At 41.3% G+C, this 27,340-nt stretch overlaps 1 protein-coding gene across 7 annotated transcripts in view; it reads right to left on the bottom strand.

Annotated features, from left to right (window-relative positions):
• The window catches only part of NBEA (neurobeachin), an 831,523-nt gene that overhangs the window by 357,366 nt on the left and 446,817 nt on the right, over positions 1 to 27,340 (bottom strand). For all 7 annotated transcript variants that reach the window (XM_039530859.1, XM_039530876.1, XM_039530902.1 and 4 more), the window contains 2 exons: positions 25,766 to 25,830; positions 3,367 to 3,475 (listed from right to left, as the gene is read on the bottom strand). In XM_039530859.1, the coding sequence (XP_039386793.1) occupies positions 3,367 to 3,475; positions 25,766 to 25,830 (174 nt within the window). The remainder of the gene's footprint in view (positions 1 to 3,366; positions 3,476 to 25,765; positions 25,831 to 27,340) is intronic.

Genomic DNA, 27,340 nt, shown 5'->3' with positions numbered 1-27,340 from the left:
CAAGTTACATAAAAGTAAAAACAGCTGGAAAAGGTGAAAAGGGATAAAAAAAATCTATCAGAAATACTTGAAACTGAAAACAAGGCTAGAAATAATTATTTGATCATGTTGTTTTCAAAATCCATCTCTCAAGGAATTTCAATAATTACTGCCGTTTCCGTTACAGACTGATTGTGAAAAAGATTCCATTATCGAAACACTGTTAACTTTAGTTTCTATCTTCTAATACCTTTGTTCTCTTTGTAGCATACAGAATTATACATTTCTCTATTTTATTCTCAAAAAGAGACTGAATTCAAATTCTCAATACTCCTTTTAGTAAGGATCTGTTTGAGAAGTCTGAATAGGGCAAATGTGTCTATGGCAATTAAAAAAACCCAATATCAGAGTTTTCTTACAGAGATATATCATAAAAAACTACATTATTCTCAAATTATTTTGAATAAATTGTGTTGGTTATTTAATGTGTGTGCGTGCAATTATCATTTCTGAATAAAATCCTTCATTTTGAATTAGGGGTTCTTAAGTTTATGCATTCCATAACAATTGATTGTTTCCCATTTTAGAACAAATTCAATGAAGATTTAATACTAAAACAAAATACTATATCATATTTATTATACCAGCAGTTGCAATTGAGCTAACATTGTACTGGAGACATCTTATTGCATTTCATGAATTCAGGTGTGCATACGTCTACACACTTTTTATTACAGAAAATGGCAGTACTTGGTAAAATTTTAATCATGTCCTTCATTTACTGTATTTAAAACTATACTGAAAGGCATCTATTTCAGACTGGAATTACATTACTTTCAAGGGTTAATTCATTTTTTCAATTTATCTTCATGTACAGGGAAGCACCAATTAGTACAATGATCTGCCTCAGTAATGAGGTTAATATTTCACCAGCTCATTGGACAGTAAAATTAAATTTTCATTTTTCTTCCTGAACAATTACAGAGGCTAACAAAATGAATGTTAACTGGAAGCAATCATTCCGGAAAAACTGGACTCTTTCAATAACAGCCATAGCCATAAGACAAAATTCACTAGTGTTAACTTTACAAACCCTTATACTTATTTCTACACACCCACATGCACCCACACTGTGTCACTATATAACTTTAGTCAAATAGTTGCATCACTAATGATACAATTGAAGTCTGAGAGGTAAAAGTGTGATTACTTGACTGGTAAAATACCCATTCACTTTTTTCCTACAATGAACAATAATTAGCACGCTCAAAATAATCAAATATTTACAAAATAAATACATTTAAATATTGTTTAATAAAATAAAACTGATTTATAATTTAAAATGCAGTAGATGGTTAAAAAAAACCTTCCACACATCTTTTAAGTGGGATGCATGCTAATATGATATGATGCCTATGTAACATTATTACAACATCAATATGTAAAACTGTTTCAGACTCTAAGCGCAATCTTATTTTAGGTATATCTAAGATTCATACTGGTACATGATTACATTTAATTTTTTTTATTTTAATTACTTACAGATTTTATCTTACCCATTTCAAACATATTTCTCAGGTTTTTCACAAGACAATAAGTATAATAAAAATGTTATAGAGAAATGTCTTGATTTCCTTACTAGAAAATAAGATTGACTTAAGGCTGTTCCTTTAGGGAATTTAGTTAATATTCTAAATCTTATTTGCTAACAGAAGCTGGAAGTTAATTGAATTTTCTCATTTTGTCTAGAGTTCTGACAGATCTTATACCTCAACATATTCTTCAAAGAGCAGATAACTCAATCTTCTATTGTCATTTTAGGTTACTGTATGATGCCCTGATAAATATCAAATGTTATTTATTGTTGAGGCAATATGAAACTTCACTCTGACATACACTTAATTGTAAATGTGATTTTATCTAAGCTCAAAATATCCAGTATATGTTTGGTAATAAAGTTGTTGCAATCCCATCTGACAAGTGTCTGCTGTCTGGCCTGACAAAATGAAGTAAAGGTTATATGTATTCAAAATGACAACAAGATATCTCTGTGTCTTATATTTTTTTGCTAGGTCAAGGAGCACAAGAACTAGTACATCAAAGTGTAGGTTTTAGAGAGCTGCTTCGATGAGATAAAAACCTCATCAAAATTGAGATTACTGGCTTCTCTGTCTTGCCACAAGGTGCTTGTTGGCATTCACTGACAGATGAATATGTTCATACACAGCTATTTATTATCTTCAAGGCTACCAAATGAATCAAACCTAATTCTAATGCCATGCCACCCAAACATTAAAACATGCTTTTGTGTATTACTGTATTTATATATGACCATATAGACACACAAACATATACACATAGGCAAAAACAGGAATAATCAAAAATTTTATATTGAAATACCATAGATAAGCTTTTTTAATATCAAAACATATTGCCTGATAAAACCATGTTAAACAAAAGATTTTTAACATTGTTGTATCAAAAGTTCTGAAATGTATCAAAAGATATGTTTGAACAGGAAAATGAGAAATTCTACGTAAACAAAGGGGAAAAAGTTCAAACATTCATTTAAATACACTTTTTATAATAGTCTTTAATATTTGTACAGTATTTTGCTACAAAATACTTTCAAACACTATAGCTGGGGTTATATGCTACATTCCTTACTAAAGAAATGAATGATTCACTATGTACTACTTCTGTTAGTAAGGATTATTCACATTAGTAAGAGTTACAGGATCCAGCTCCTGCTTTTCATCTTCCAAAATTAAAGACAATAGATATTTCAAATATTATCCTATCTCCTGTAATTAATTATTCTGATTAGCTTAGCAAGTAGAAAAGATACTTAATATCATCTTCCAATTTATAAATTATACCTGGTAAATAAGATGAAAAAGTACTAGAAAGCATTGGTATTGGTAGTGAAAATACTATACTATTTACAGATCAATATTTATTATTTTTCATAAAGCACCTCAAGTGTGCTAGCCTTTAGTTTTAATTATACACAAAACTCACATTCTATTGATAAAATCCAGCAAAAATAATTTCACTATTAAATGCTGTTTGTTTTACTACTTGCAATAAAATCAGACAAGTTCTTTGTGAACCTTAAAGATCTGCCATATCAAGTTAGTAGGCATTCTGATTAAGGGGTTTCTTCAAGCTGTAAATATTTTCATGCGTTTCAGTGAAGGGATGAGAAGATAAACTATTTCCTTGTGTTTGACATTTACCACAGCTTTTAAAAACTGGCTTTCAAATGCCTTCAATGTAAATTTCTCTCTCTCTCGGAAAAAAAAAATCTTTATTGTATGAGGTTACAGTCTAAGTGATGGCTGAGTGAAAACAGAAAAGCAGGGATTCATCAAGTCTTGAGCTTACCTCAAATTCGGCGTGTTTGTGTACATCTTCAGCTCTTTGTCGGTTCAAAATAAACTCCGCCTCATTCGCAACACGCACTATGTGGTCTTTCATTGCATGACATAATAATCTAAAACAAAATAAAACACTTGAAATCCATCTTCATATTTAACTTTCTTCAAATACATTCTTTCAATAAGCTTGCCTTAGAATGGAAAAAGTTGAACATTTACCAAATGAAATATAATTGCTAAATTAGTTTACACTAATCATTTTACTTTTTCAGAAGAGTTCATTGTAATTTCATGTATTTGGGAAAACACAGAGAAAACTCTCTACAGTGAAAGAGGCCTTATGCAGTGAGTTTAGTATCAGCTAGCTAACTAAAGGAAACACTGCTTACAGAAGTGGTGTACTTTGGACCTGCTTATAGTGAGACTGAAACCACAAATATAGTATGAATATAGGAACATTTTTATTGGAACAACTGCTTAACTGTTACTGGTATTTCATCTAGCTAACTAAAATTTGAATGCCCACAGTGCATACAAGATGCAATGTCTTTTTATTTTTATGTATAACAGCAGCAAAAATCAAAGAAATGCAAAGAAAAAAATGCACACACTATAACTGGAATGATTTGAATGCACCATTATTAAAATACCAGTATTGCCAAAAATCAAATATCCAAAAATCATGAGACTCATACCATAAAAACAGATTCTTAATAAATACATAAATCATTTTGGATTTTTTCCAATTTGCTTTTGGTTTTTTAACCTTTTGTGTGAACTTAGGTCATATTTTAAAGCTTCTCTCTTCATCCAAGAGGGCTAGAAACTCACTTTTTACAAATATGAAAGCTGAGATTAAATGAAAACAGATTTTTTCATAATCGGAGGTTTCCAGCAGCTGGGGATTTAAGAAAAATATCATGAGACTCATGATAAAATTCCAAGAATTGGCAACACTACATGACATAATAATTGAAAAAAAAAAAAAAACTAGATTGAGAGCTCTTTTTCAAAAATGACTATGCTCTCTATTATGGTTAGATTAATAGATTAATAGACTCTAGGACTGGAAGGGACCTTGAGAGGTCATTGAGTCCAGTCCCCTGCACTCATAGCAGGACTAAATACTGTCTAGACCATCCCTGATAGACATTTATCTAACCTACTCTTAAATATCTCCAGAGATGGAGATTCCACAACCTCCCGAGGCAGTTTATTCCAACGTTTAACCACCCTGACAGTTAGGAACTTTTTCCTAATGTCCAACCTAAATCTCCCTTGCTGCAGTCTAAGCCCATTGCTTCTTGTTCTATCCTTAGAGGCTAAGATGAACAAGTTTTCTCCCTCCTCTTTATGACACTCTTTTAGATACCTGAAAACTGCTATCATGTCCCCTCTTAGTCTTCTCTTTTCCAAACTAAACAAACCCAGTTCTTTCAGCCTTTCTTCATGGGTCATGTTCTCTAGACCTTTAATCATTCTTGTTGCTCTTCTCTGGACCCTCTCCAATTTCTCCACATCTTTCTTGAAATGCGGTGCCCAGAACTGGACACAATATTTCAACTGAGGCCTGACCAGTGCAGAGTAGAGCAGAAGAGTGACTTCTCGTGATTTGCTCACAGCACACCTGTTAATGCATCCCAGAATCACGTTTGTTTTTTTTTTGCAACAGCATCACACTGTTGACTCATATTTAGCTTGTGGTCCACTATAACCCCTAGATCCCTTTCTGCCATACTCCTTCCTAGACAGTCTCTTCCCATTCTGTATGTGTGAAACTGATTGTTCCTTCTTAAGTGGAGCACTTTGCATCTGTCTTTATTAAACTTCATCCTGTTTACCTCAGACCATTTTTCCAATTTGTCCAGATCATTTTGAATTTTGACCCTGTCCTCCAAAGCAGTTAGGACAAGTTCTTTGGGTGGGAATTTCAAAAGTGCTCAATAATGGCCTAATTTTTCTCTCATTGAAGGCAATGAGAGTTTTGTATATTTGTCCCATGGGATTTAGGTGTCTTGACATTTTTGAAAATCTCATTAGGTGCCTATTTGCATTTTTAGGTGCCTAAATATCTTTAAAAACTAGCCCTGAGTGAACAGAGAGCAGTGAGATTTAGTCATGGTTATTACTACATTAGTATTTATAAATTTATAAAAAGGAGACTGTGTCTCAGTTTTATGAGACTCCTGGAGAGGGAAAGAGGCTCAAGTCAACAGCATCAGGGGATAGATCAGTGATACTTTACCAGAGATTTCTGAAAAACAGAATTGTGTTTAAAGTTTGTTGCCACTTCTATTCAAGAAAACAGGACTTTGTACAGTTAATAAATAAACTATGAAAATACTTTACTTGGTGTCACTGATTTCTGCTTCAAACAGGAAACTGGCCTAAAAAGCCCCCAAATATGCTTCCATTCAGCAAAGAGGTGGCAGCAACATCATTATCGCTAGCGTGTCTGAATTAAATCACAGTCTGCTAGCTCTTATCCAATCCCAAATTCATGTTGACACTGTGGATTTCATTCAGTTGTTCTAGCTGGGTCAGATGTGATGGAGATGAAGAGTTGTGTGTCATCATCATATTAAATATACTGCAGTGCTTACCACACCAGCTGCCTCATGTATGACTTGAACAAGAGAGGTGACAATGTAGGGGAGTCTTCTCGGGGGCATCATTTGCTATGGAGCAGTGGGAGCAGTTGCCCACTCACAACCCCAAACTTTTCATAGCACCCTGGTAGCCAGGCTGTGGCGTCTCCTCCAAGCCTACAGGGAGTGCTGTTGAGCAGGCTGGGGTAGGTCACCTAATCCTTACATTGTCAGTGCTGGCCTCCCCCGCCCCCCCCCACCAGCTGCACAGGAAGCAGCAGCAGTGGTCTGGACCAGAACTAATTACAGAACAAGCCATGTCCTGATCCAAGCCCTGTGTCAGCCATTGGTGAGACACCCACCCTGGCTCCCTCTCTGCCCATATCACCTCCCTGCTCCCCTCCCCCGCACCAAGCAGGCGAAGAAGGGAGAGAGAAGCAGTATGCCCCCAGACCCCCAAACTTTTCTGAAATGACATCCCTGACTCCTGTGGCATTAGTATAATTGCTTGCAATTACTATTTGATGTCGCTCATAAAGATAGCAATGTAGCTGGTGTGGTTCAGGGATCCATTGGTGCCAAGAGAGCTGGGGTTGGATAAGGTTTTACAGGAATCACCTGGGTCCGATATCTGCATAATAGGTCACTGAGAGGTGGCATGTGAAGTCTCTACTGAGAGATGGTAGCCCACTGGTCATCATAATGATTGTAAAATATATGGATGGATATTTAAGGAGTTATGTATCTGTATTGAAAATTATGTTCTTAAGGTCTTGGAGTTAAGGCAGGTCACCAGGCGGTAACATACCTCAGAGCTGTTCCATTCAGGCAGAGGGTAACAGACACCTATCTCCCTGTCTGGTCATTGGTATATTACATACCTCACCCAACATGGCTATTTCCAGACTGAACCATGTGCCAACTAAGTAATTGTGGAATACAGAAGAGAGGAAATCTACAGGAAGAAACAGTCAGCAAGGGGTGTCCTGTTTATAAAGTATATCTTGGAGTACAAAGAGATACAATGACTACTTCACCTAAAAGGCAAATGGACAGTGTACTTGTCTCATGAAAAAACAATCACAGCCAGGCGGGCTGTAAAGCACTGCAAGGATTTAGGTGAGCAATAGCCTACCCTACTAGACACGAGAGGATCTTGTTAATTAAGACAAGGATCTAGAATGTGTATTATGATTTTATTTTACATATAATCATTTGTTTCCAATATTTCTACTTGCTACTACTTGAATCTCTATTATTTGTTAAATAAACTTATACTTGATTTCACCATAAACAAATCTAAGTGCTGTGAGTTAAGGGGAGTGGTGACCTGAGGTGGAAAGCAGGGTTGTAACTGTTTCTTTGGAAGCAGCATATTGGTAAATGCTGAGAGTGTCCAATTAAACAGGGGGTGGGCACTCCAGGGAGATGATTAGAGGGCTCAGATGTTGAACAGTGCCTATCACTACCCTGTAGAGTGACAGCGTCTCCTGCGAGGCTTAGAGGGGAGTGCTTGTGTTGCCCGTGGCCAGTGGAATCCGGCAGCTGACACATGACAGGGACAGACAAGGCTTCCTCATGCTAAGGCAAGTGGTAGCGAGGTGCCTCATAACCCTGGGTTCCCCCAGGAAGCATCACAGCGGGATCCTAAGATTGTCCACAAATAGAAAAAATTAAATTGCATTATAAACAGCTTCAAAGGCTGCCAACAGATCAAAAGTCATCAGTGCCTTCGTCCGCTGCTAGCAAGAGATCATAATGCACCCACAGATCATATACAAATGTAAGCAATGCAGTTTGTACCCCATATATAGACCTGTCACCAGACTGACCAGGGTCAAAGGAAGTCTGAAGAATAAAGATGCAGCCAGAAGTTGCCTCAACGTAATCTTTTTGGTGACTTTAACCAAAAATGGGAGATGGGATGCTTGTAGGGAGTTACACAGATTATCAGCATCAAAAGTAAATTTACTGCGCATATGGCCTGCAATGGCTTCTTTAAAAACTGAAGGAAAGGTGCCCTCCTCCTCTCCTCTTCCTGCTAGAAAAACTTACAATATCCCTTATAAGGGAACCAGATATTTCTGGTGTCTTTTACAGTCCAGGAAGGACAAGAATCAAACCCACAGGTTGTAGCATGAAATTGCCCCATCATCATCATATCCTCTATGAATAATACCATATGAAATTAAACCAGATAAATCATCAGAGGTTTTGGATTTAATGATAAAACTCAACATTAACAAGTCACCAGGACCAGATGGTTTTCACAAGATTTAAAAAGGGCTCTAGGGTGATCTCTGGGCAGACAGACCACGTAAAGTCTAACGTCGTAAATTAGCAAATTAGTTGAAAAAATAGTATAAAATTGACAAGGGGATCCCGTAGACATGTGTACTTAGATTTTCAGAAAGCCTTTGACAGGTCCCTCACCAAAGGCTCTTACGTAAATTAAAGCTGTCATGGGATAAAAGGAGGTGTTAAAGGACAGGAACAAAGGGTATAGGAATTAATAATTATGTTCCCCAAGGGTCAGTCCTAGGACAAATCTATTCAATTTATTAGATGACACTAAACTACTCAAGATAGTTAAGACCAAAGCAGATTGTGAAAAACTCAAAAAAGATCTCACAAAACTAAGTGATTGGGCAAAAAAATGCAATGAAAAAATAATGTGGATAAAAAGTAAAAGTGCACATTGGAAAAAAATAAACCAACTATACATACAACATGATGGGGCTAATTTAGCTACAACGAGGTCAGAAAAAAAAGATCTTGGAGTTGATAGTTCTCTGAAGACTGAAGACAGTGTGCAGAGGTGCAAAAAAAAAAAAAAGGATGTTAGGAATCATTAAAAAAAAATAGAGAATAAGAATAAGACTATATATATATTATTGCCCTTATATAAATCCATAGTACCCACATCTCTCTGTGTACAGATGTGGTCTCTCACCTCAAAAAAACCTCAAAAGATCTAGAAAAAAAAAGAAAAAAGAAAAAAAAAAATGAAAAGAGGGGTTTAGAGGAGAGATGGTCCCATGAGAAAGGATTAAGAGGAGAGAGAGGTTTGGAAAAGGAGAAGAAGGGGGGGACATGGAGATGGTATATAAAATCAAAGATGAAGTGAAAGTGGATAAGGAAAAGTTGTTTTTTATTTATATAATAATAATACAAGAACTAGGGGTCACCAAATGAAATTAAAGGGCAGCAAAAAAAAAAAAAAAAAAAGTTCTCTTCTTCACACAGCGCACAGTCAACTTGGACTTCCTTACCTGGAGGAGAGGGGGGTTGTGGGGGCTATAAATAATGTTTAAATAAAAGGAAATTGGATAAAGGCATGGTATAAAAATAAAAATGCCAGCCAGGATGGGTAAGAATGGTGTCCCTAGCCCTAGTCTGGAGAGAGATGAGAGGGATGGGAGAGATCAGAGAGAGGATCATTGCCTGTTAGGCCCACCACTCAGGGCACTGCATGGGCCATGGCATTAGACAGGTAGACAGCTAGATGGACCTTTGGTCTTACCTGGTTTCTTTTTTATATCACATTTGTATCCCCCAAGACACTATTCTGTTTCCATGGCAGTAGATTGCTTGAATTTGAACTGAACTATCTTGTCTGTAAAGTAACATGAACACTCTTTTACAGCAAGAAAAATATGACACAGCAATCAGATGAAGACAGCAATACAAATGCTTCAGGGTTTAAACCTCATGCTTCAGGTTTAAGATGATCTCTAACTATTAATGATCAGGATGAAACCTAGTGTGTGCATGGGAGGAGGCAGATTATCCTACATGTACCAACTGTGGGGTCCTTATATCTTCCTTTGAAGCATCTGGTATGGGATGCTGGATTAGATGACCCTTGTCTCAGGGTACGTCTACACTACAGGATTATTCTGATTTTACATAAACCGGTTTTGTAAAACAGATTGTATAAAGTCGAGTGCACACGGCCACACTAAGCACATTAATTCGGCGGTGTGCGTCCATGTTCCGAGGCTAGCGTCGATTTCTGGAGTGTTGCACTGTGGGTAGCTATTCCATAGCTATCCCATAGTTCCCGCAGTCTCCCTGCCCCCTTGGAATTCTGGGTTGAGATCCCAGTGCCTGATGGGGCAAAAATCATTGTCCCGGGTGGTTCTGGATAAATGTTGTCACTCATTCTTTCCTCCGGGAAAGCAACGGCAGACAATCATTTCACGCCCTTTTTCCCTGGATTGCCCTGGCAGACGCCATAGCATGGCAACTGTGGAGCCTGTTTTGCCTTTTGACACTGTCACCGTATGTGTACTGGATGCCGCTGACAGAGGCGATACTGCAGCGCTAGACAGCAGCATTCATTTGCTTTTGCATGATAGCAGAGACGGTTATCAGTCGTTCTGTACCATCTGCTGCTGTCATGGGTGCCCCTGGCTGAGGTCGGCTGGGGGCGCAAAGACAAAAATGGGAATGACTCCCTGAGTCAATCCCTCCTTTATGGTATCTAAAAATAGAATCAGTCCTGCCTAGAATATGGGGCAAGTGTACTAGAGAACCAGTGTATCAGACAACCAGAGAGCACAGCCGCTCCGTGTCAGATCCCGCAGAAATGATGAGCTGCATGCCATTCACGGGTGGTGCCCCTGCAACAACCCCACCTGTTGCTTCCCTCCTCCCCCAACCTTCCTGGGCTACCGTGGCAGTGTCCCCCCATTTGTGTGATGAAGTAATAAAGAATGCAGGAATAAGAAACAGTGACTTGTTAGTGAGATAAAATGAGGGTGAGGCAGCCTCCAGCTGCTATGATAGTCCAGGCAGTACAGAATCTTTTCTTTAGACATGAAGGGGAGGGGCTGATGGAGCTCAGCCCCCAGTTGCTATGATGAAGACGGTTACCAGCCGTTCTGTACCATCTACTGGGAATGACCAGGAGTCATTCCTATTTTTACCCAGGCGCCCCCGGCCGACCTCACCTGAGGCCAGCCAGGAGCACTCACGGGCTGATGATGACGATGGATAGCAGTCATATTGTACCATCTGCCACCGGGAGGGGGTGGAGAGGATGGTGCTGTTCACCGCCGCAGCATCGCGTCTAACAGCAGCATTCAGTAGACATAGGGTGACATTGAAAAAAGTCAAGAAACGATTTTTTTCCCTTTTCTTTCACGGGGGTGGGTGGGTAAATTGACGAGCTATACCCTGAACCACCCCGGACAATGTGTTTGACTCTACAAGCATTGGGAGCTCAGCCAAGAATGCAAATGCTTTTCGGAGACTGTGGGATAGCTGGAGTCCTCAGTACCCCCTCCCTCCCTCCATGAGCGTCCATTTGATTCTTTGGCTTTCTGTTACGCTTGTCACGCAGCACTGTGCTGAGTCCCTGCTGTGGCCTCTGTCTGGAGATTTTTTTCAAATGCTTTGGCATTTCGTCTTCTGTAACGGAGCTGTGATAGAACAGATTTGCCTCCCCATACAGCGATCAGATCCAGTATCTCCCGTACAGACCATGCTGGAGCTCTTTTTGGATTTGGGACTGCATCGCCACCCGTGCTGATCAGAGCTCCACGCTGGGCAAACAGGAAATGAAATTCAAAAGTTCGTGGGGCTTTTCCTGTCTACCTGGCCAGTGCATCCGAGTTCAGATTGCTGTCCAGAGCGGTCACAATGGTGCACTGTGGGATACCACCCGGAGCCCAATACCATCGATTTGCGGCCACACTAACCCTAATCCGATATGGTAATACCGATTTCAGCGCTACTCCTTTCGTTGTGGAGGAGTACAGAAACCGGTTTAAAGAGCCCTTTATATCAATATAAAGGGCCTCGTTGTGTGGACGGGTGCACCATTAAATCGGTTTAACGCTGCTAAAATCGGTTTAAACGCGTAGTGTAGACCAGGCCTCAGATTTAGTATTGCAATTTCTGTGTTCCTATGGTGTAAAGAAGCCTTAGTATAAATGAGAACCAGGGCCTCTATCTGTGCAGGATTCTCACTCTTAAGAGTAAGTAGAGCTTGCAGAGGAGAGGGAGGAGGCATGTCACAATATAGAAAGGACTATGATAAAACATAACAAAAAGCAGTTCCAAAAGTCACTAACATAAAAACTGATTTTTGTAAATGAAAAGAGCTTAATAAGAGTAGTCTCCAGGAGTTGCCATCTCTCAGCTGTTAACTTTCAGAAATATACAACCCTAAAAGAAACAAAACTCTAGGAGAGTTTGGGCACCTTGAAACCAGGTACTCCAGTATCAAGAGACCAAACCAGGCTGGTCTTGAGATGCTTCATATGTTTATAGGCAGTGCTGTGTGGTTTCCTTATATACGTCAAACTGGAATATCCCTTAAGGCAATCAAATGCAGTACTTCTGCCTCAGATAGTATGAGCCATGACATGACCTGTAAAAAAGGTCTGCCAGCTCTTAGTATGATAGGAAGAAATACAGTTGAACAGCTAGTTATACATGATCACTTTTGTGACAAAAGTGCCCATTGAGCAGATGTCAAATGAAAATAAAAGAATCTAGTAAACCTTCTAAGGACTTTAGTCTGCTCCAAGTAGAAATCAAAAGAAGTTTTAACATTGAAAAAACTTATCAGGAAGGGAATCTGAGCACAGGAAAATGTTGTCAGGATGATAGGCTCATTAGGACGAAAATATATCTCCAACTTAAAGAGTCTATAGCTTGCTTGTAAAATCTAGTCTCAGGTGATTCATTCACTAGAGTCAGAAACTCATTCACACTGCAAGCTAATTGTCACCAGGCAAATGAACTACCATTTAAGAAACCTGAACTCACACCTTTTACATCACAGAAGAAGTTGTAATTGCTTTATTTCAGGACCAGGCAGGGCATCCATTCAAAAGGCATCAGTTTTCACTTACGTACCACCAGCATCAAGGACCACCTGTACCTGATGCCCTCCCAAGTCAATGCCATGTACACCTTTTGACTCTTCTCCTGAGGAAGCGATTCAGTCAAGGTATGAGTCTCCTTCCTAAATTTACCTATCCTAGCCAACTTCCAGAGTAGATGTCACTCTTTTGCTGCTGCTCTATTGTGGAGCAGCTATCTGAGGTCTGAGGTGAGTTTGTCTCTTTACCAATGTGCAAACAGTTTTGATCTCAACAGGATGGACGTCAGTCCTACCTTGGTAATCATCAACACTAACTGCGCCATGACCATCACCTGGGCTCTGAGGGTCTTGGTGTCAAGAGGGTGATGAATCTGACTTTCTAGTCATGTTTGTACAAAGGCAAATAGCGCTGCTCTGCCAACTTGAATACATTTAACTTAATTAAATATTCTTTAACCCAGTGGTCCCCAACCTTTTTACTTTGTACCCCACCTTACCCCTTACTGAGAGGGGGGATGCGGACAGGGGTAAAGGGTTCCAAGGCTGGGGAAACAGCTGGGGGTGGGCGCAGAACCCTGGGCACAGGGCCGGCATTCAGGACCCCAATTGGAGGGCTGGGGCCAGAAGCAGAGCAGGATGATGCTCCCTCCCTGCCCTCCATGGGGGCTGCCCCCCAAAATGTTCCTCATCCCCCCCCCAAGGGGGCATGCTCCACAGATTGGGGACCTCTGCTATAACCTGTACTTTCCACATTGTGGTTTATGTTAATATTAAGTATTTTGTCACAATTTGCCTTTTTAGTGAAGACTGAAGCAAAATGGGCATTAAACACCTCAGTCTTCTTGATGTCATCAGGTATTAGCACTCCTTCCCTGCGAAGTAATGGACCTACATTTCCCTTTATTTTTCTTTTGCTCATATTGTATTTACAGAACTTACTACCTTTTATGTACCTTGTTAGGTGAAATTCATTTTGTGCCTTAGCCTGATTTTGTCCTACATGCTTGTGGTATTCTTTTGTATTCATCCTTAGTAATCTGTCCATGTTTCTATACTTTTTGTAGAGTCCCTTCTTTGATTTTCAGTTAATTAAAGAGCTCCCGATGGCGCTATATTGGCCTCTTATTAATCTTCCTATCTTTCCTTTGCATGAGGGTAGTTTGCCATTGTGCCTTTAATATTGCCTCTTTGAGAAACTGGCAGCTCTCTTGAACTCCTTTTTCTCTTAGATTTTCTTCTCATGGCACCTTATCTACCAGTTCACTGACTTGGCTAAAGTTTTCTCTTTTGAAGTTCACAGTCTTTATCCTGCAGCTCTCACTACTTCCTTTCCTCAGGATAATGAAACTGTTTCATGATCACTTTCACCCAAATTGCTTCCAACTAATTCCTCTCTCTTAATCAGAATCAAGTCTGATGTCTAAAATTTGTAGACAGTTAGGTCCACTCCAAGGACCTAACAGCTCCAGGTAGCTATTGTTTAATCCTTCTTCATAAATTAATTATTCTAACCTCCTAAACCTGTTGCTCTTCTTTGAATTTCTAGTGTGTTAATATCTTCCCAGTAAAAAGATGAGAAGAATTGAGTACAATATTCCTGGAGACAGAGAAAGAGAGAGAGAGAGAGAGAGACTGACTATTACTTCTCTGTTCCATGGCATGGTGGCTATCCGCGCTGAGAATAACACTGTGCAGGCTGTTTAGTTTAAGTCCTTGCTTTTAATAAGGACAAGGATGTGATAGAGTTGGATATATCTGTATCAAACTGTGAACGCCATTTTTTATGGTAAACTCCCTTTGCATTACGTGCTGAACACAGGTCTAACCTTTCTGGAGGCGACTTACTGAATTGCATTTCAGATAGCTGCTCTGCCCAGGAAAGGGTCTTAACTAGTATGTTGAAGCCATCAATACAGTAATCTGAGGCTATCAGCTTTGAATGATTCAACTACTGACCCATGGATCAATGGGTTTTCTACAGAGAGGTGGATGAAGCCTAAAAAGGGGTGGTGGTAGGGGGCCAACCATCAGAACTGAAAGCCTTGCAAGAACAAGAGGGCAGGAGGAACTCTGCCCAGCCTGAAATGTCAGCAGACTCTGACTCACAGAAGGGGTGAGATAGACTCAGGGAGGATGCGTCTCATGACTCTGTTGTTTTACAAAGAGCTATAACACTCAAGTGCTTTTAAATGTAAAGTCACTGTGGTTAAGAAGATCCTTGGCTGAGTCTGTGTTCCTTGCTTTCCTGCCAAGTTGACCCCAAGGAGGTTAAACGAGAAACCCAAAGTGCCTTGGCTGAACTCTGGGAAAATGTATGCAAGTGACTGGGGCACTTCGGAAGTCTGGTGTGCTTGTTTTGGGGGCTAGAACCACTGGATTACAGATCCCATAGCCCCAGAAAGGACTCAGGCAAGTGATATGAGCTAGGGAGTGAGCCTTAGAATTCCAGATCTAGAAACAGTGAATAGACTTTGCCCAAACTCCATTGACTTGGAAGCATGTAGGACCATGTGGTTGGATTACTCACAAGAGAATGGTGTCCATATTGGGTCAGGTTGCAACAGTCGTCATTAATCCTCCTACCCAAATGATATCTTCAGATATGAATTTTCACATTCATCAATTTTCTTTTTTAGTTTTGCTATGTTGCAGTCAGTTCTTGCAAGCAAATATCTTGCATAGAATGGAAGTGAAGAGAACTCTTAGTATTTTTTATATTGCTGGATAAAATAGTCATGATTATGTCCCCCAATCTGTCTGGATGCTCCGGATAAGTAAAAAAGGCAGCCTATTCTTAAATAGCAACAGTCAAAATGTATTACAGAATGCACATTTGATATAGTTTAGCTCAGATTCCACTCCCTGTCCCCATTCCTGAAGACCTGCCTGCTTACTTGTCCAGAGGAATAGATGTATTTTCATCAGATGCTCATTGCTGATTGGTGTTGTTGATGACATGAGTAGAGAGATAAGAAGAGAGATGTTTTGGGGCATCTGCCGTCTCCCCTTATAGTCCTTTCTCTTTCACAAGAATCATCTCCAGCTGAGGTTCAGCAGATAGAAATTCTGCTTGGACAGGAATCTCAAGCTGTTCCTTTGTCAAAATATAGATTTTCATCCACACCCTCTTTCCTGCCAAAGAATGGCCACTAAATCAGTTGACGATCCATTTGATTTCACTGACACCTGACTGAGGGGTCAGTTTGCCTTTTGTCCCTGCTGTGGCTTCTAATAGAGTCCTGCAACTTCTTGGATATCTGTTTTATATCCCTGGATAAAAATTTGCACGGCTCTACAGTACTCTGGAGCTCATTTCTTTGGTTTGATGATACCTCCATGGATTGATCTAGAAGGTAGAGTTTCAGCTTCATGACTTGTACATTCTAGTAGAGAAGGATAAGTACACTGAACATCTGCTTGGAATCCACAGTTCTTCCAGGCAGAGGAGACACTTACTGTCTCTAGCCTTCAAGCCAATAAGTTCATCACAGATGGACATGGCTTGAAGCCTTCAGGTTTTGGTCCACCATGTTAAGTAGCCCACTACAAGGGGCTCTGTATGAGGTGGTGTATGGGGAGGGGGTTGTGTGACCAGTAGCGTTATGTCCAGACATGTCAGATTAGTTCACAGCAGTCAATAAAGAGTTTGGAAATTTTTGAAGAAGATTAGCCTGAGCTAAAAATTTGCAGGTTGGATACTCACCAGTTTCCATCTTGCTGCCAGGGACAGTAAGAAGGAAGTGAGGGAGGGTTGCGAATATCTCATCCTTTCTGACTTCATATGGGAGGAAAAGGTGTCACAAGATGATGCCCAGCCTGGATGGAGACTACTACTAAAAAAGCTCCTCTATCATATTCATGAGGTGCATTTGCACCTATAGTGAGTTCCACACTGATACATACTCAAAAGAAGAATAGTACAGATAAATGCTTTTGATTGAACTATGGTTTTCTTAAGGTCATCAAAAGACTACTTAGAATTTTTTGTGCTAAATATTTTTTACTGGTATGCACTGTGTATCATTGTTAAAAAGTTTCATCACTTTCATTATTGGCTATCATTAGTTTGCTCTGAGCCAATGAATTTCCAAATAATTTTACACACATATTTTGGCAAATAAATGGAAATTTGAAGTCCCAATTTTCAGGGAATCATATAACAGCTATTAATGGGGTTCTTGATTTGTGAGACTAGTACCATCAACTCTGCATATTCCCAGTGTAAAATGGATTAAAGAGGCATGCATAAAGCTGATACTTTACAATCAAATGCACAACTACAAAATGGGGAATAATTGACTAGGAGGTAGTAGTACTGCTGAAAAGGCTCTGGGGATTGCAGTGGATCACAAATTGAATACGAGTCAACAATGTGATGCAGTTGCAAAAAAGGCTAACAACATTCAGAGGTGCATTAACAAGAGTGTTGTATATAAGGGCTTGTCTACACTACCACGTGGGATCGATCTAAGATACACAACTTCAGCTACATGAATAGTGTAGCTGAAGTCGACATACTTAGATCTACTTAGGCCTTGTCTACACTACAAGACTATTTCGAATCAACTTAGTTCGAATTTGTGGATTCGACCTTATGAAGTCGAATTTCTGTATCCATACTAAATACACTAATTCGAATTTCTGAGTCCACATTCACGGGGCCAGCGTCGACTTTGGAAGCGGTGCACTGTGGGAAGCTATCCCACAGTTCCCGCAGTCCCCGCTGCCCATTGGAATGCTGGGTAGAGCTCGCAATGCCTGCTGGGGGAAAAATGTGTCGATGGTGGTTTTGGGTAACTGTCATCATTCAACCGTCACTCACAACCGCCCTCCCTCCCTGAAAGCGCCAGCGGGAAATCTGTTCGCGCACTTTTCTGGTCGGTTACAGCGCGGACGCCACAGCACTGCGATCATGGAGCCCGCTGCGATCATCGCTGCACTTATGGCCGTTGTCAACTCCTCGCACCTTATCGTCCACCTCTTCCACGGTCAGCTGCTGAGAAATCGGGCGAGGAGGCTCCGGCAGCGTGGTGAGGAGAGTGGCGCAGACCTCTCAGAAAGCAGGGTACGCCGGGCAGTGGAGATCATGGTGGCAATGGGTCAAGTTCATGGTGTGGAACGGAGATTCTGGGCCCGGGAAACAAGCACGGACTGGTGGGACCGCATAGTGCTGCAGGTCTGGGATGAAACAGAGTGGCTGCGAAACTTCAGGATGCGTAAGGGCACTTTCCTTGAACTCTGTGACTTGCTGGCCCCTGCCCTGAAGCGCCAGGACACCCGGATGCGAGCAGCCCGGAGTGTGCAGAAGCGAGTGGCCATAGCCCTCTGGAAACTTGCCACGCCAGACAGCTACCGGTCAGTAGCGAACCACTTTGGCGTGGGCAAATCTACCGTGGGGGTTGCTGTGATTCAAGTAGCCCACGCAATCGTTGATCAACTGCTCTCAAAGGTAGTGAACCTGGGAAACGTTCAGGTCATCATAGACGGCTTCGCCGCGATGGGATTCCCAAACTGCGGTGGGGCTATAGATGGGACTCACATCCCTATCCTGGCACCAGCCCACCAGGCCAGCGAGTACATTAACCGAAAGGGCTACTTTTCCATGGTGCTGCAAGGACTGGTGGACCATAGGGGACGTTTTACCAACATCAACGTCGGGTGGGCGGGCAAGGTTCATGATGCGCGTGTGTTCAGGAGCTCTGGTCTCTTTAGACTCCTCCAGGCAGGTACTTTCTTCCCGGACCACAAAATAACGGTTGGGGATGTGCAGATGCCTACAGTGATCCTCGGGGACCCAGCCTACCCGCTAATGCCCTGGCTCATGAAGCCCTATTCAGGCGCCCTGGACAGAGAGAAGGAACTCTTCAACTACCGGCTGAGCAAGTGCAGAATGGTGGTGGAGTGTGCTTTCGGACGTCTCAAGGGGAGATGGCGGACCTTACTGACTCGCTCGGACATCAGCGAAAAGAATATCCCCGTAGTTATTGCTGCTTGCTGTGTGCTGCACAGTCTGTGTGAGAGCAAGGGCGAGGCCTTTTTGTCCAGATGGGATGTTGAGGCAAATCGCCTGGCTGCAGTTTACGCTCAGCCAGACACCCGTGCCGAGAGAATATCCCAGCGGGAAGCGCTGTGTATCCGGGAGGCTTTGAAAGCAAGTTTCCTCGGAGATCAGGGTAACCTATGACTCTCCACTTGCTTTCAAGAGAAACTGACCCTGGGCCTGTGTCTGTTTGTGTCGATTTCGATCTGAGGCTACATGCCGCGTTCTCCAAGTTTCCCCCACTTCCAAAGCACGTTTTAAAGCAAAGTAATTGTTACACTCATTATTAATAAATCTTTGTTTTACTTTGCATTTCTGTTCTGGTGTTGAAACATGGACGCATACTGTGCTGGGCACGGTGTGCACTGATGTACAGACCGCTTTCTCCATAGAGGACTGACATCCTCCTGCTCCTACATAGGTCTCTGGGGTGGGGGATGGCTGAAAGTGGTTCTGCATGAAGGGGAGGGTTTGCAGGAAGGGGCGAGTGGTGCCTTCTTTGCATAGGGGTTTGGATGACGGCAGTGGGCTGCGGGTTTGTGCGTAGGAAGGGGTGATGGGTGTGGGAGAAGGGTGAGTATCTGTCTGTGGATGAGGGCTCTTGTTGGGGCTCAGGGCAGTGGATAGGCTCGTTGATCCGTTGGAAGTGCATGGTAAGGGCAGCCTGCCTTTACATTAATGGCGTGGCAGGCGCTACGACCCGGGACAAGCATACACATTACGGAATAACCAGGGGCAGCATACACAACACAGAATGACCCTGGTGCCTACTGACTGCAATGTGTGTGTGCCCCGCAGTTGATCCTTTCCCCAAGTCTGTACCCTGGTACTGTAGGCTATACCGTGCAAGTATGAAACCCCTGTCCACCCCATACACCGAAAAATCCTCTGACAGGAAAGACATGACTGAAACAGTGATTAACAGCAAACATCTTTTATTAATCTAATAAACAGTGGGGGGATGAACCTTGGATTTGGGACTGGCTGAGCCTATAAGGGAAGCACTTCTACAAATTTCTAACGTGAGAAGTGCGGGGTACACGGTCGCTCTGCTCTGGTTCAGTGACAGTTCTCACGGCCCCTACCGCCCCTCCGTCTTGTACTTTTGGGTGAGGGGGGGCCAGGACTTATTGGCGGGGGAGGGCGATTGCAGAGACACTGCAGGGGGGCCCTGTCCTCCAGCCTGCGGTCCTGCAGGACATCAACAAGGCGACGAAGCGTGTCCGTTTGTTCCTTCATGAGACCAAGCAGCGTTTGGGTGGTCTGCTGGTCTTCCTGCCGCCACCTATCCTCACGTTCCATGAGTGTGCGATGCTGCTCACATAGGGTCTCCCTCCAGTGTTTCTGCTCTGCAGCCTCTGCTCGGGAGCAGGCCATCAGTTCAGCGAACATCTCGTCCCTAGTCTTCTTCTTTCGCCGTCTAATCGTTGCCAGTCTCTGCGAGGGGGATGCCGGGGCAGTCCGGGAAAGAGCTGTGTGATGGGGAAAGTTAGTGATTTCCTTGAACAGATACATTTTTGCGAACAGTGAACACCGTCTAGTCAATTTCTATGAACAAGACCGTACCGGGCAACAAGTCTCACGTGGTCTCACGAGAAGCACGACATTTTGGGCTACGCTCTGATTGGCTGCGGCATTGCACAGGAGAGCGGAGAAGTCGGGAGAGATAGCTGAATCCGTCTAGCAGACAGTCCTGGTAAGCCTTACAGTACATTATGCTTATCAGTTAACGGATAGCTGTGCCCTCCTGCTAAAGGCAATCTGGAAATCAGATACTATGACCCTTTTCCAGCCACTCCCGACACTGCAGGGGAAAGATCAATGTATGGTTTTCCTCTGTGGCCTACAGCACGTGGCTGCTAAACGAGGGGCTTTGTTATGCAAAGTATAAGTAAACCATTAAGAACAGTAACTATTCGCTAATTGCCCTAATTAGATGCAGCACTTCATGAACGAGATTACCCTGAGGCGGGTCTCTCAAGTACAGAAAGACAGGATGTTAAGGGAAGCACTTCACCGACCGGGACCCTACGCGGCCATGCTGGTTGAGGCGATGGTTCCCCTGTATCTACGGATGTCGTGGCGTGGAAGAGTGTGCTTCACCGGAGGACCAAATAAGGCACCTCTTCCTAGAAACCTCCTGTGGAGGGTATTTGAGGAACTTTTTAACGAATTTGTGGAATTGTCCATGGAGGACTATTGTTCCATCCCAATCTGTGTGGACCTACTGTTCGTATAGTTTCCCATTAAAAACTTTTAGATATAGTATTTAGATATAGAATTTCTATTTTTTCTATACATGTTTTCGTACAAATAAATGCTTTCTTGTTTATATGACTTACCGCCTGATCCTTCCCCTGACTCTGAGTCCGGGTTCACGGCTGGGGAGGGTTGGTAGGGGATCTCTGTGAGGGTGAGGAAGAGATCCTGGCTGTCAGGGAAAGCGGCATTGTGTTTGCTGTCGCCTGCGCCTTCCTCCACGGACCCTTCGTCATCTTCCCCATCGGCGAACATCGAGGAGGAACTGTCCTGGTTCACTATGCCATCCACTGAGTCCACGGTCACTGATGGGACAGTGGTGGCAGACCCACCGAGAATGGCATGCAGTGCCTCGTAGAAGCGGCATGTCTGGGGCTGTGCTCCGGAGCGTCCGTTTGCCGCTCTGACTTTTTGATAGCCTTGCCTCAGGTCCTTGACTTTCACGCGGCACTGCATTGCATCCCGGCTGTATCCTTTCTGTGTCATGGCTTGGGAGACCTTCTCGAAGGTCTTTGCATTACGCTTGTTGGAGCGCAGCTCCGACAGCACAGACTCCTCGCCCCACACAGCGATCAGATCCTGGACTTCCCGGTCTGTCCATGCTGGGGATCTCTTTCTATTCTTCAAGTGGGCTGACTCCTCTGCTGGAGAACTCTGCATCGTTGCAGGTGCCGCGGAGCTCGCCCCGATGTCAAAGCAAGAAATGAGATTCTAACTGTCCAGACAGGAAAAGGAATTCAAATTTTCCCGGGTCATTTCCTGTGTGGCTGCTCAGAAAATCCAAGCTCGGACTGCTGTCCAGAGCATCAACAGAGTGGTGCAGTGTGGGATAGCTCCCGGAGCTACTAAGTTCGATTTGCATCCACACCTAGCCTAATTCGAGCTAGCAAGTGCGAATTTAGCGTTACTCCACCTGTCGGGGTGGAGTACCAAATTCGAACTAAGGAGCCCCCTAGTTCGAATTAAATGGCTTCCTGATGTGGACGGTTGAGTGATTAGTTCAAATTAACGCTGCTAAATTCGATTTAAGGTCCTAGTGTAGACCAGGCCTTACTGTGGTGACTTCACTGAGGTAAGTCGACAGCTGATGTTCTCCTGTCGACTCCGCTTGCGCTCCTCACTCGGGTGGAGTACTGGAGTTGATGGGAGAGTGCTCAGTGGTCAATTTATCATGTCTATCGCGATAAATCAACCCCCGCTGGACCGATCGCTGCCTGCTGATCCAGCGGGTAGCGTAGACAAGCCCTAAGACATGGAAGGTAATTGTCCTGCTCTACTCAGCAATGGTGAGGATTGATGGCTGGAATACTTTGCCCAATTCTGGGTGCCACACTTTATGACACATGGACAAATTGGAGAGATTCCAAAGGAGAGCAACAAAAATGATAGAAGATTTAGAAAACCTGACCTATGAAGAAAGGTTAAAAAAATGTGGCTATTTAGTCCTAAGAAAAGGAGACTGTGGGGGGCCCTGATAGTCTTCCACTGTGTTAAGGGCTGTTATAAAGAAGATGATGATCAGTTATTCTCCTTGTCCACTGAAGACAGACCAAGGAATAGCAGGCTTAATCTGCAGCAAGGAGATTTAGGTTAGATATTAGGGAAAACTTTCTAACTATAAGAATAGTTAAGCTCTGGAGTAGGCTTCCAAGGGAGGCTGTGGAATCCCCATCACTGGAGGTTTTAACAACAGATTGGACAAACATGTCAGGGATGGTCTAGGTGTACTTAGCCTTGCCTCAGCACCTTGATGATGTTTCAAGGTCCTTACAGCCCTACATTTCTATGATTCCAAGGACTGAAAAATGTGTGCAGTGTCAATGTTCTTTTACAGATTGATATTTAATGGAATTTTCCTATAAATCTGTCTTGCAAATATTAAATTTATGTTATAACCAGAAGCTCTTTTTATACTGAAAACTACAAAAATAGTGCCTATGAATAATACTTAGCAATTATGCAACTTTTTTATTTTAATTGTCAACAATGAACTAATCCTCATAACGGCCCTTTGAGGCAGGTAAGTATTATCTCAATTTTACAGATGGGAAAACTGAGACGGGGTAATGTAACTTGTCTAAGGTTAGAGAGAGAGTCAGCAACAGAATCAGAAATAAACTCAGGAGTACCTGGGTAGTAATCCCATGTTCCTAAAACTGGAAAATAGTGCCAGAATGTCATGTAAATCATGACTACACAAATAGAAGCGGTTCAGACATCTATAGCACAACACTACCTTGAGAAAGCTAAAATACAAATATACTAACACACATTATTTAAAAACAGGATGCTATTTATCAAAACCCACGCGACAGGAATGTGGGCAATCTGTTTTTACTTTAGGAGTCAAAACTAATTATTATAATGAAAAGTCCTGTTTCATTATATTTCCAGTGAAATCATTAAAGATCACAATGGTGCACAAATGTTTTGATGCAGAAACAACAAACAGGAAATCAAAATTAGGAAACCTTTTAATAACATCCATATTTTAAAACCTGTAGGTGTAAGGCTGAATGATTAAAAATTATGAACTGCTTTCCTTGTATTTTTAATTTTGTTTAAAAAATAAAATGAGCTAGGCAAGGTTTATTTTGGTGAAACTGTTGATTTATTAAATAGATCATACACAATCTAATTCAGACTTTTTAACTATTCGTAGTCTTCATTTTGCACTTTAATAATTTAAAATCCAGTCATTATTGCATAGTGATTATATGCAATTTTACATCCCATTAACCATGCTTTGTTTTAATTATAAAGATCCTTTGTTAGATTCCTTTAAATGATCCAGTTTATAATTTCAGGCTGTCCTAGGGAGCACTTTAATTCAGCTGCACATTCATCAACTGTTTATGTCCCGTTAATTGTTGACAACTGCACAATCACATTCTCTAGCTATGATTGATGAATCACATTCACAAGTTTAGCTATTAAGTAGAATAAATATTTATAACAATTTCCACTTAAAGTATTGTTATCTTTATTCCCAGAAGGGTAAATTAAAAACTGATCTGCTAACTGTGGAGGAGAACAAGTGTCCTAGTAACATACACACACATATTCTGAAACATACCTCTGACAAAAATACGTGGAAGAAGATGTACCTACAAATAGTTTGGTTAGGCATTCATTTGATTGGCCCTAAAGAGCAAGTTCTTTAATACTGCTCCTTCTGCTTTGAAGGTTACTGCTAGATGGATGTACACAGCCCACTGATATATCACGGTTATTACATATGAACTTAAAAAAATGCAGTTTTGACATTTGTTCAGCAGTGTCATTTTATCAATGAGTGTGCAATAATCAGATCTGATTTTACTATCAAATGATGATGTTGTAAACAAAAAAACAAAACAAAATTTGGGTGAGTTTTCCAGCTAAAATGGTTAAGTTTAAAAACCACAGGAGACAAGCCAAGAAATTTGGACAAAACTACAGAAACCAAGTTTACTGTACAGTTTATTATTATTTAATATTTATACTACAATAGTGTTTAGTAAGGATCATTGCCCCATTGTGAGAGGTGCTCTACAAAGACATGGTTCCTGCCCAGAAGAATTTACAGTCACATGGGCCAGATTCTCAGATGATGTATATCAGTGTAGTTCCATTGCCTTCGAGGGAGCTATGCTCATTTACACCAACTGAAAATCTAGCCCAAGTGTATAAACTTAGTTTCTAGATAGAGCTGTTTACTGCATTATTTTTCAGTGTTTACTAGTCATCCTACGACAAGGATGTACGACTGAACAGCATATGAGTATATCATACAATTAGACCAAAAAAATTATGCTCCTTCAATAAAGATAACATTTCAACAAGGGAAGATTTGATGTTTCTGTATTGTTAATGTCATACTACCAGTAAAAATGAAACTATAAAACAAACCGGCAAAAAAATCTTCAACAAGTGTATTATTACGAAGATTTTTGTTCAGCACCACAAATAATACCATCAAAGACATCTAGGTTTAAAAGGTTTCTACCCCCTTGCCAATAGAAGCTATACAGGCAATGGAGGTGATGACTACCTCTGCCTAGAAATATCTTCTGCCAGCTAAGCCAAAGAGTGCACCATTATTGCTCAGCTGGCTGGACAGACAGTATTGAAAAATGATGGCACAGAACAAAAGATAAAAGCAGACACAGACCAAAGTAACATTAAAATTACTCTAGTGTTAATAAAGTATCTTAACTGCTTGTAAAACTAGGTAGCTCACATAAACTTGATGTTTAATCTGTTTTATGTAGTACCTTAGATAGCACCAAGTAATCTAGATAAAATAATTTCTCATGAACTGAGAATATAAGGAAATGCATCTGTACAATGAATACTGTGCTCCTAAAACAGATGGAGTGGCAGATGGGTTTACAGATTGGGCTCCCTAGATCCTCTGTGTAAAACAACCTTGCTACTCAGTAGGATAATGGCTCAAATCTCAAATAAACCTCAAACCTTTACACAGCACACAGGGTGTTTTCAGTCAATTAATAAGAGTTTAACATTTTATACCTTACTAAATTAAATATTTGCTTTGCACAGTATTTGTGCAGTAAATTTCTTTTAATTAAAATGGCCTTTTCTCAAGTCTTTCTGGAGCAGATGGTGAGAAAGTAGTATCACCGAATGCAATGAAATGCAAAATGACTACTTGTCCAAAAGCTTTAAAATTAATTACCTTCCTTCATTGATGAGCTCAATAAACGCAAGTCCTGCATTCTTCTGAATAGAATTCTGCCATTCCTAAAGGGAAAAAATACCATGTTTAAAAAGCAGTAAGGGATTTTAATAGGAAGCCTGAATTTGACCTTGATGAGTGTCAGAGGATTATCTGATCAACATTTTGCATGGGATTGTCTGCCCACCATATGCTTTGTCTTTTAAAATACACCTTCGTACTTCTGTAACATAATAACTGAAATTCTATCAGTGGTAGACGAGCAGCCAATATAACAATTAACTGAAATATGCTGAAGTACATAACAATTTAGAGATATGCAAGTTTCTAATGCCAGTAAATGGAAGGGTTCAAAAGAATACCATAAAACCAGATCAAGATCACAAATGAAGACTCTGCTAGGATGAGAGAGCAAGAGCTCAACTCATCCTACTGCCAAATCTGCTTTTTGCTTAGAACGAAAATTTCCCATGTGTGCTATGATCTACCCTGCTTTGAAATGGGAATAGATTAAAGTGCATTAGGGAACTTTTGTGTGTGGCAGCAAAGTCCACACACACATTTAGTGTGCAGCAGGTTGTTGTGGAATAGATTTATACCCCATCTCACTGCAAACTAAGTATTCATATCGATAAACCCTTAGTTTCAGCCCTTCCATTGGCTGGCATTAATTTGGTGCCTATCATAGTCTTCATTACTGAGCAAGGCCTAATGCCTCAGCCTTGGGAAGTGATCAACTTTCATCCACCTATCTTACAAATAAAGTAACCGAAGTTGCACAAAGTCACTTCTTGTGCAATTGGTACTGACATAAGTCTCTAATATGGCAAATCTTAACAACATAGTCACACTGTCTTTCAGAATAAACATAACATTTCTTTGTCCGTGACTGTCTGTAAGTACTGGACAAAAGACCCCTCCAGAGCCAGCAACAGAAAACTGGATTCCTGATTCACAACATTTCTCCGCTGTTTAACAAAAAGTGATGTGTCACATCCCCCTTTGTTGGCTGATCCACACACAAGATTATTACTGCTACCATCTACTCTTAGTTCAAGGGATAGAGGTCATAGAATCATAGAACCACAGGGTTAGAAGGGACCCCAATGTTGATCTAGTCTAACATCCTACCAATATTCAAGATTTGTTGTGTCTAAACAATCCAAGACAGATGGCTATCCAGCCTCTTTTTGAAAACCTCCAGTGAAGGCACTTCCATGACTTCCCTGGACAGTTTGTTCCACTGTTCTGCTGGCATTACAGTTAGGGAAGTTTTTCCTGAGATTGAATCTAATCTAAATCTGCTATGCTGTAGTTTGAACCCATTGCCTGACCTCTGTGGAAAGAGAGAACAATTTGTCTACATCTTTCTTATGGCAGCCTTTCAAGTAGTTGAAAACAGCTATCATATCCCCGCCTTAATCTCTTCTTTTTCAGACTAAACATAGCCAGTTCCTTCAGCCTTTATTATTATTATTATACTAAGAATATGCCAGCACTTGAGGGTTACAAAAAAGATACTAACAGAATACTATAAACTCATGGGTGGATTAAAGGTATTGGTGCTATAGGCCC

The sequence above is a fragment of the Mauremys reevesii genome, linkage group 1, assembly GCF_016161935.1.
Source record: "Mauremys reevesii isolate NIE-2019 linkage group 1, ASM1616193v1, whole genome shotgun sequence".
Classification (NCBI taxonomy): domain Eukaryota; kingdom Metazoa; phylum Chordata; order Testudines; family Geoemydidae; genus Mauremys; species Mauremys reevesii.
The sequence above is the reverse complement of the archived record's forward strand: the minus strand, read 5'-3'. Positions and strand labels throughout refer to the sequence as shown.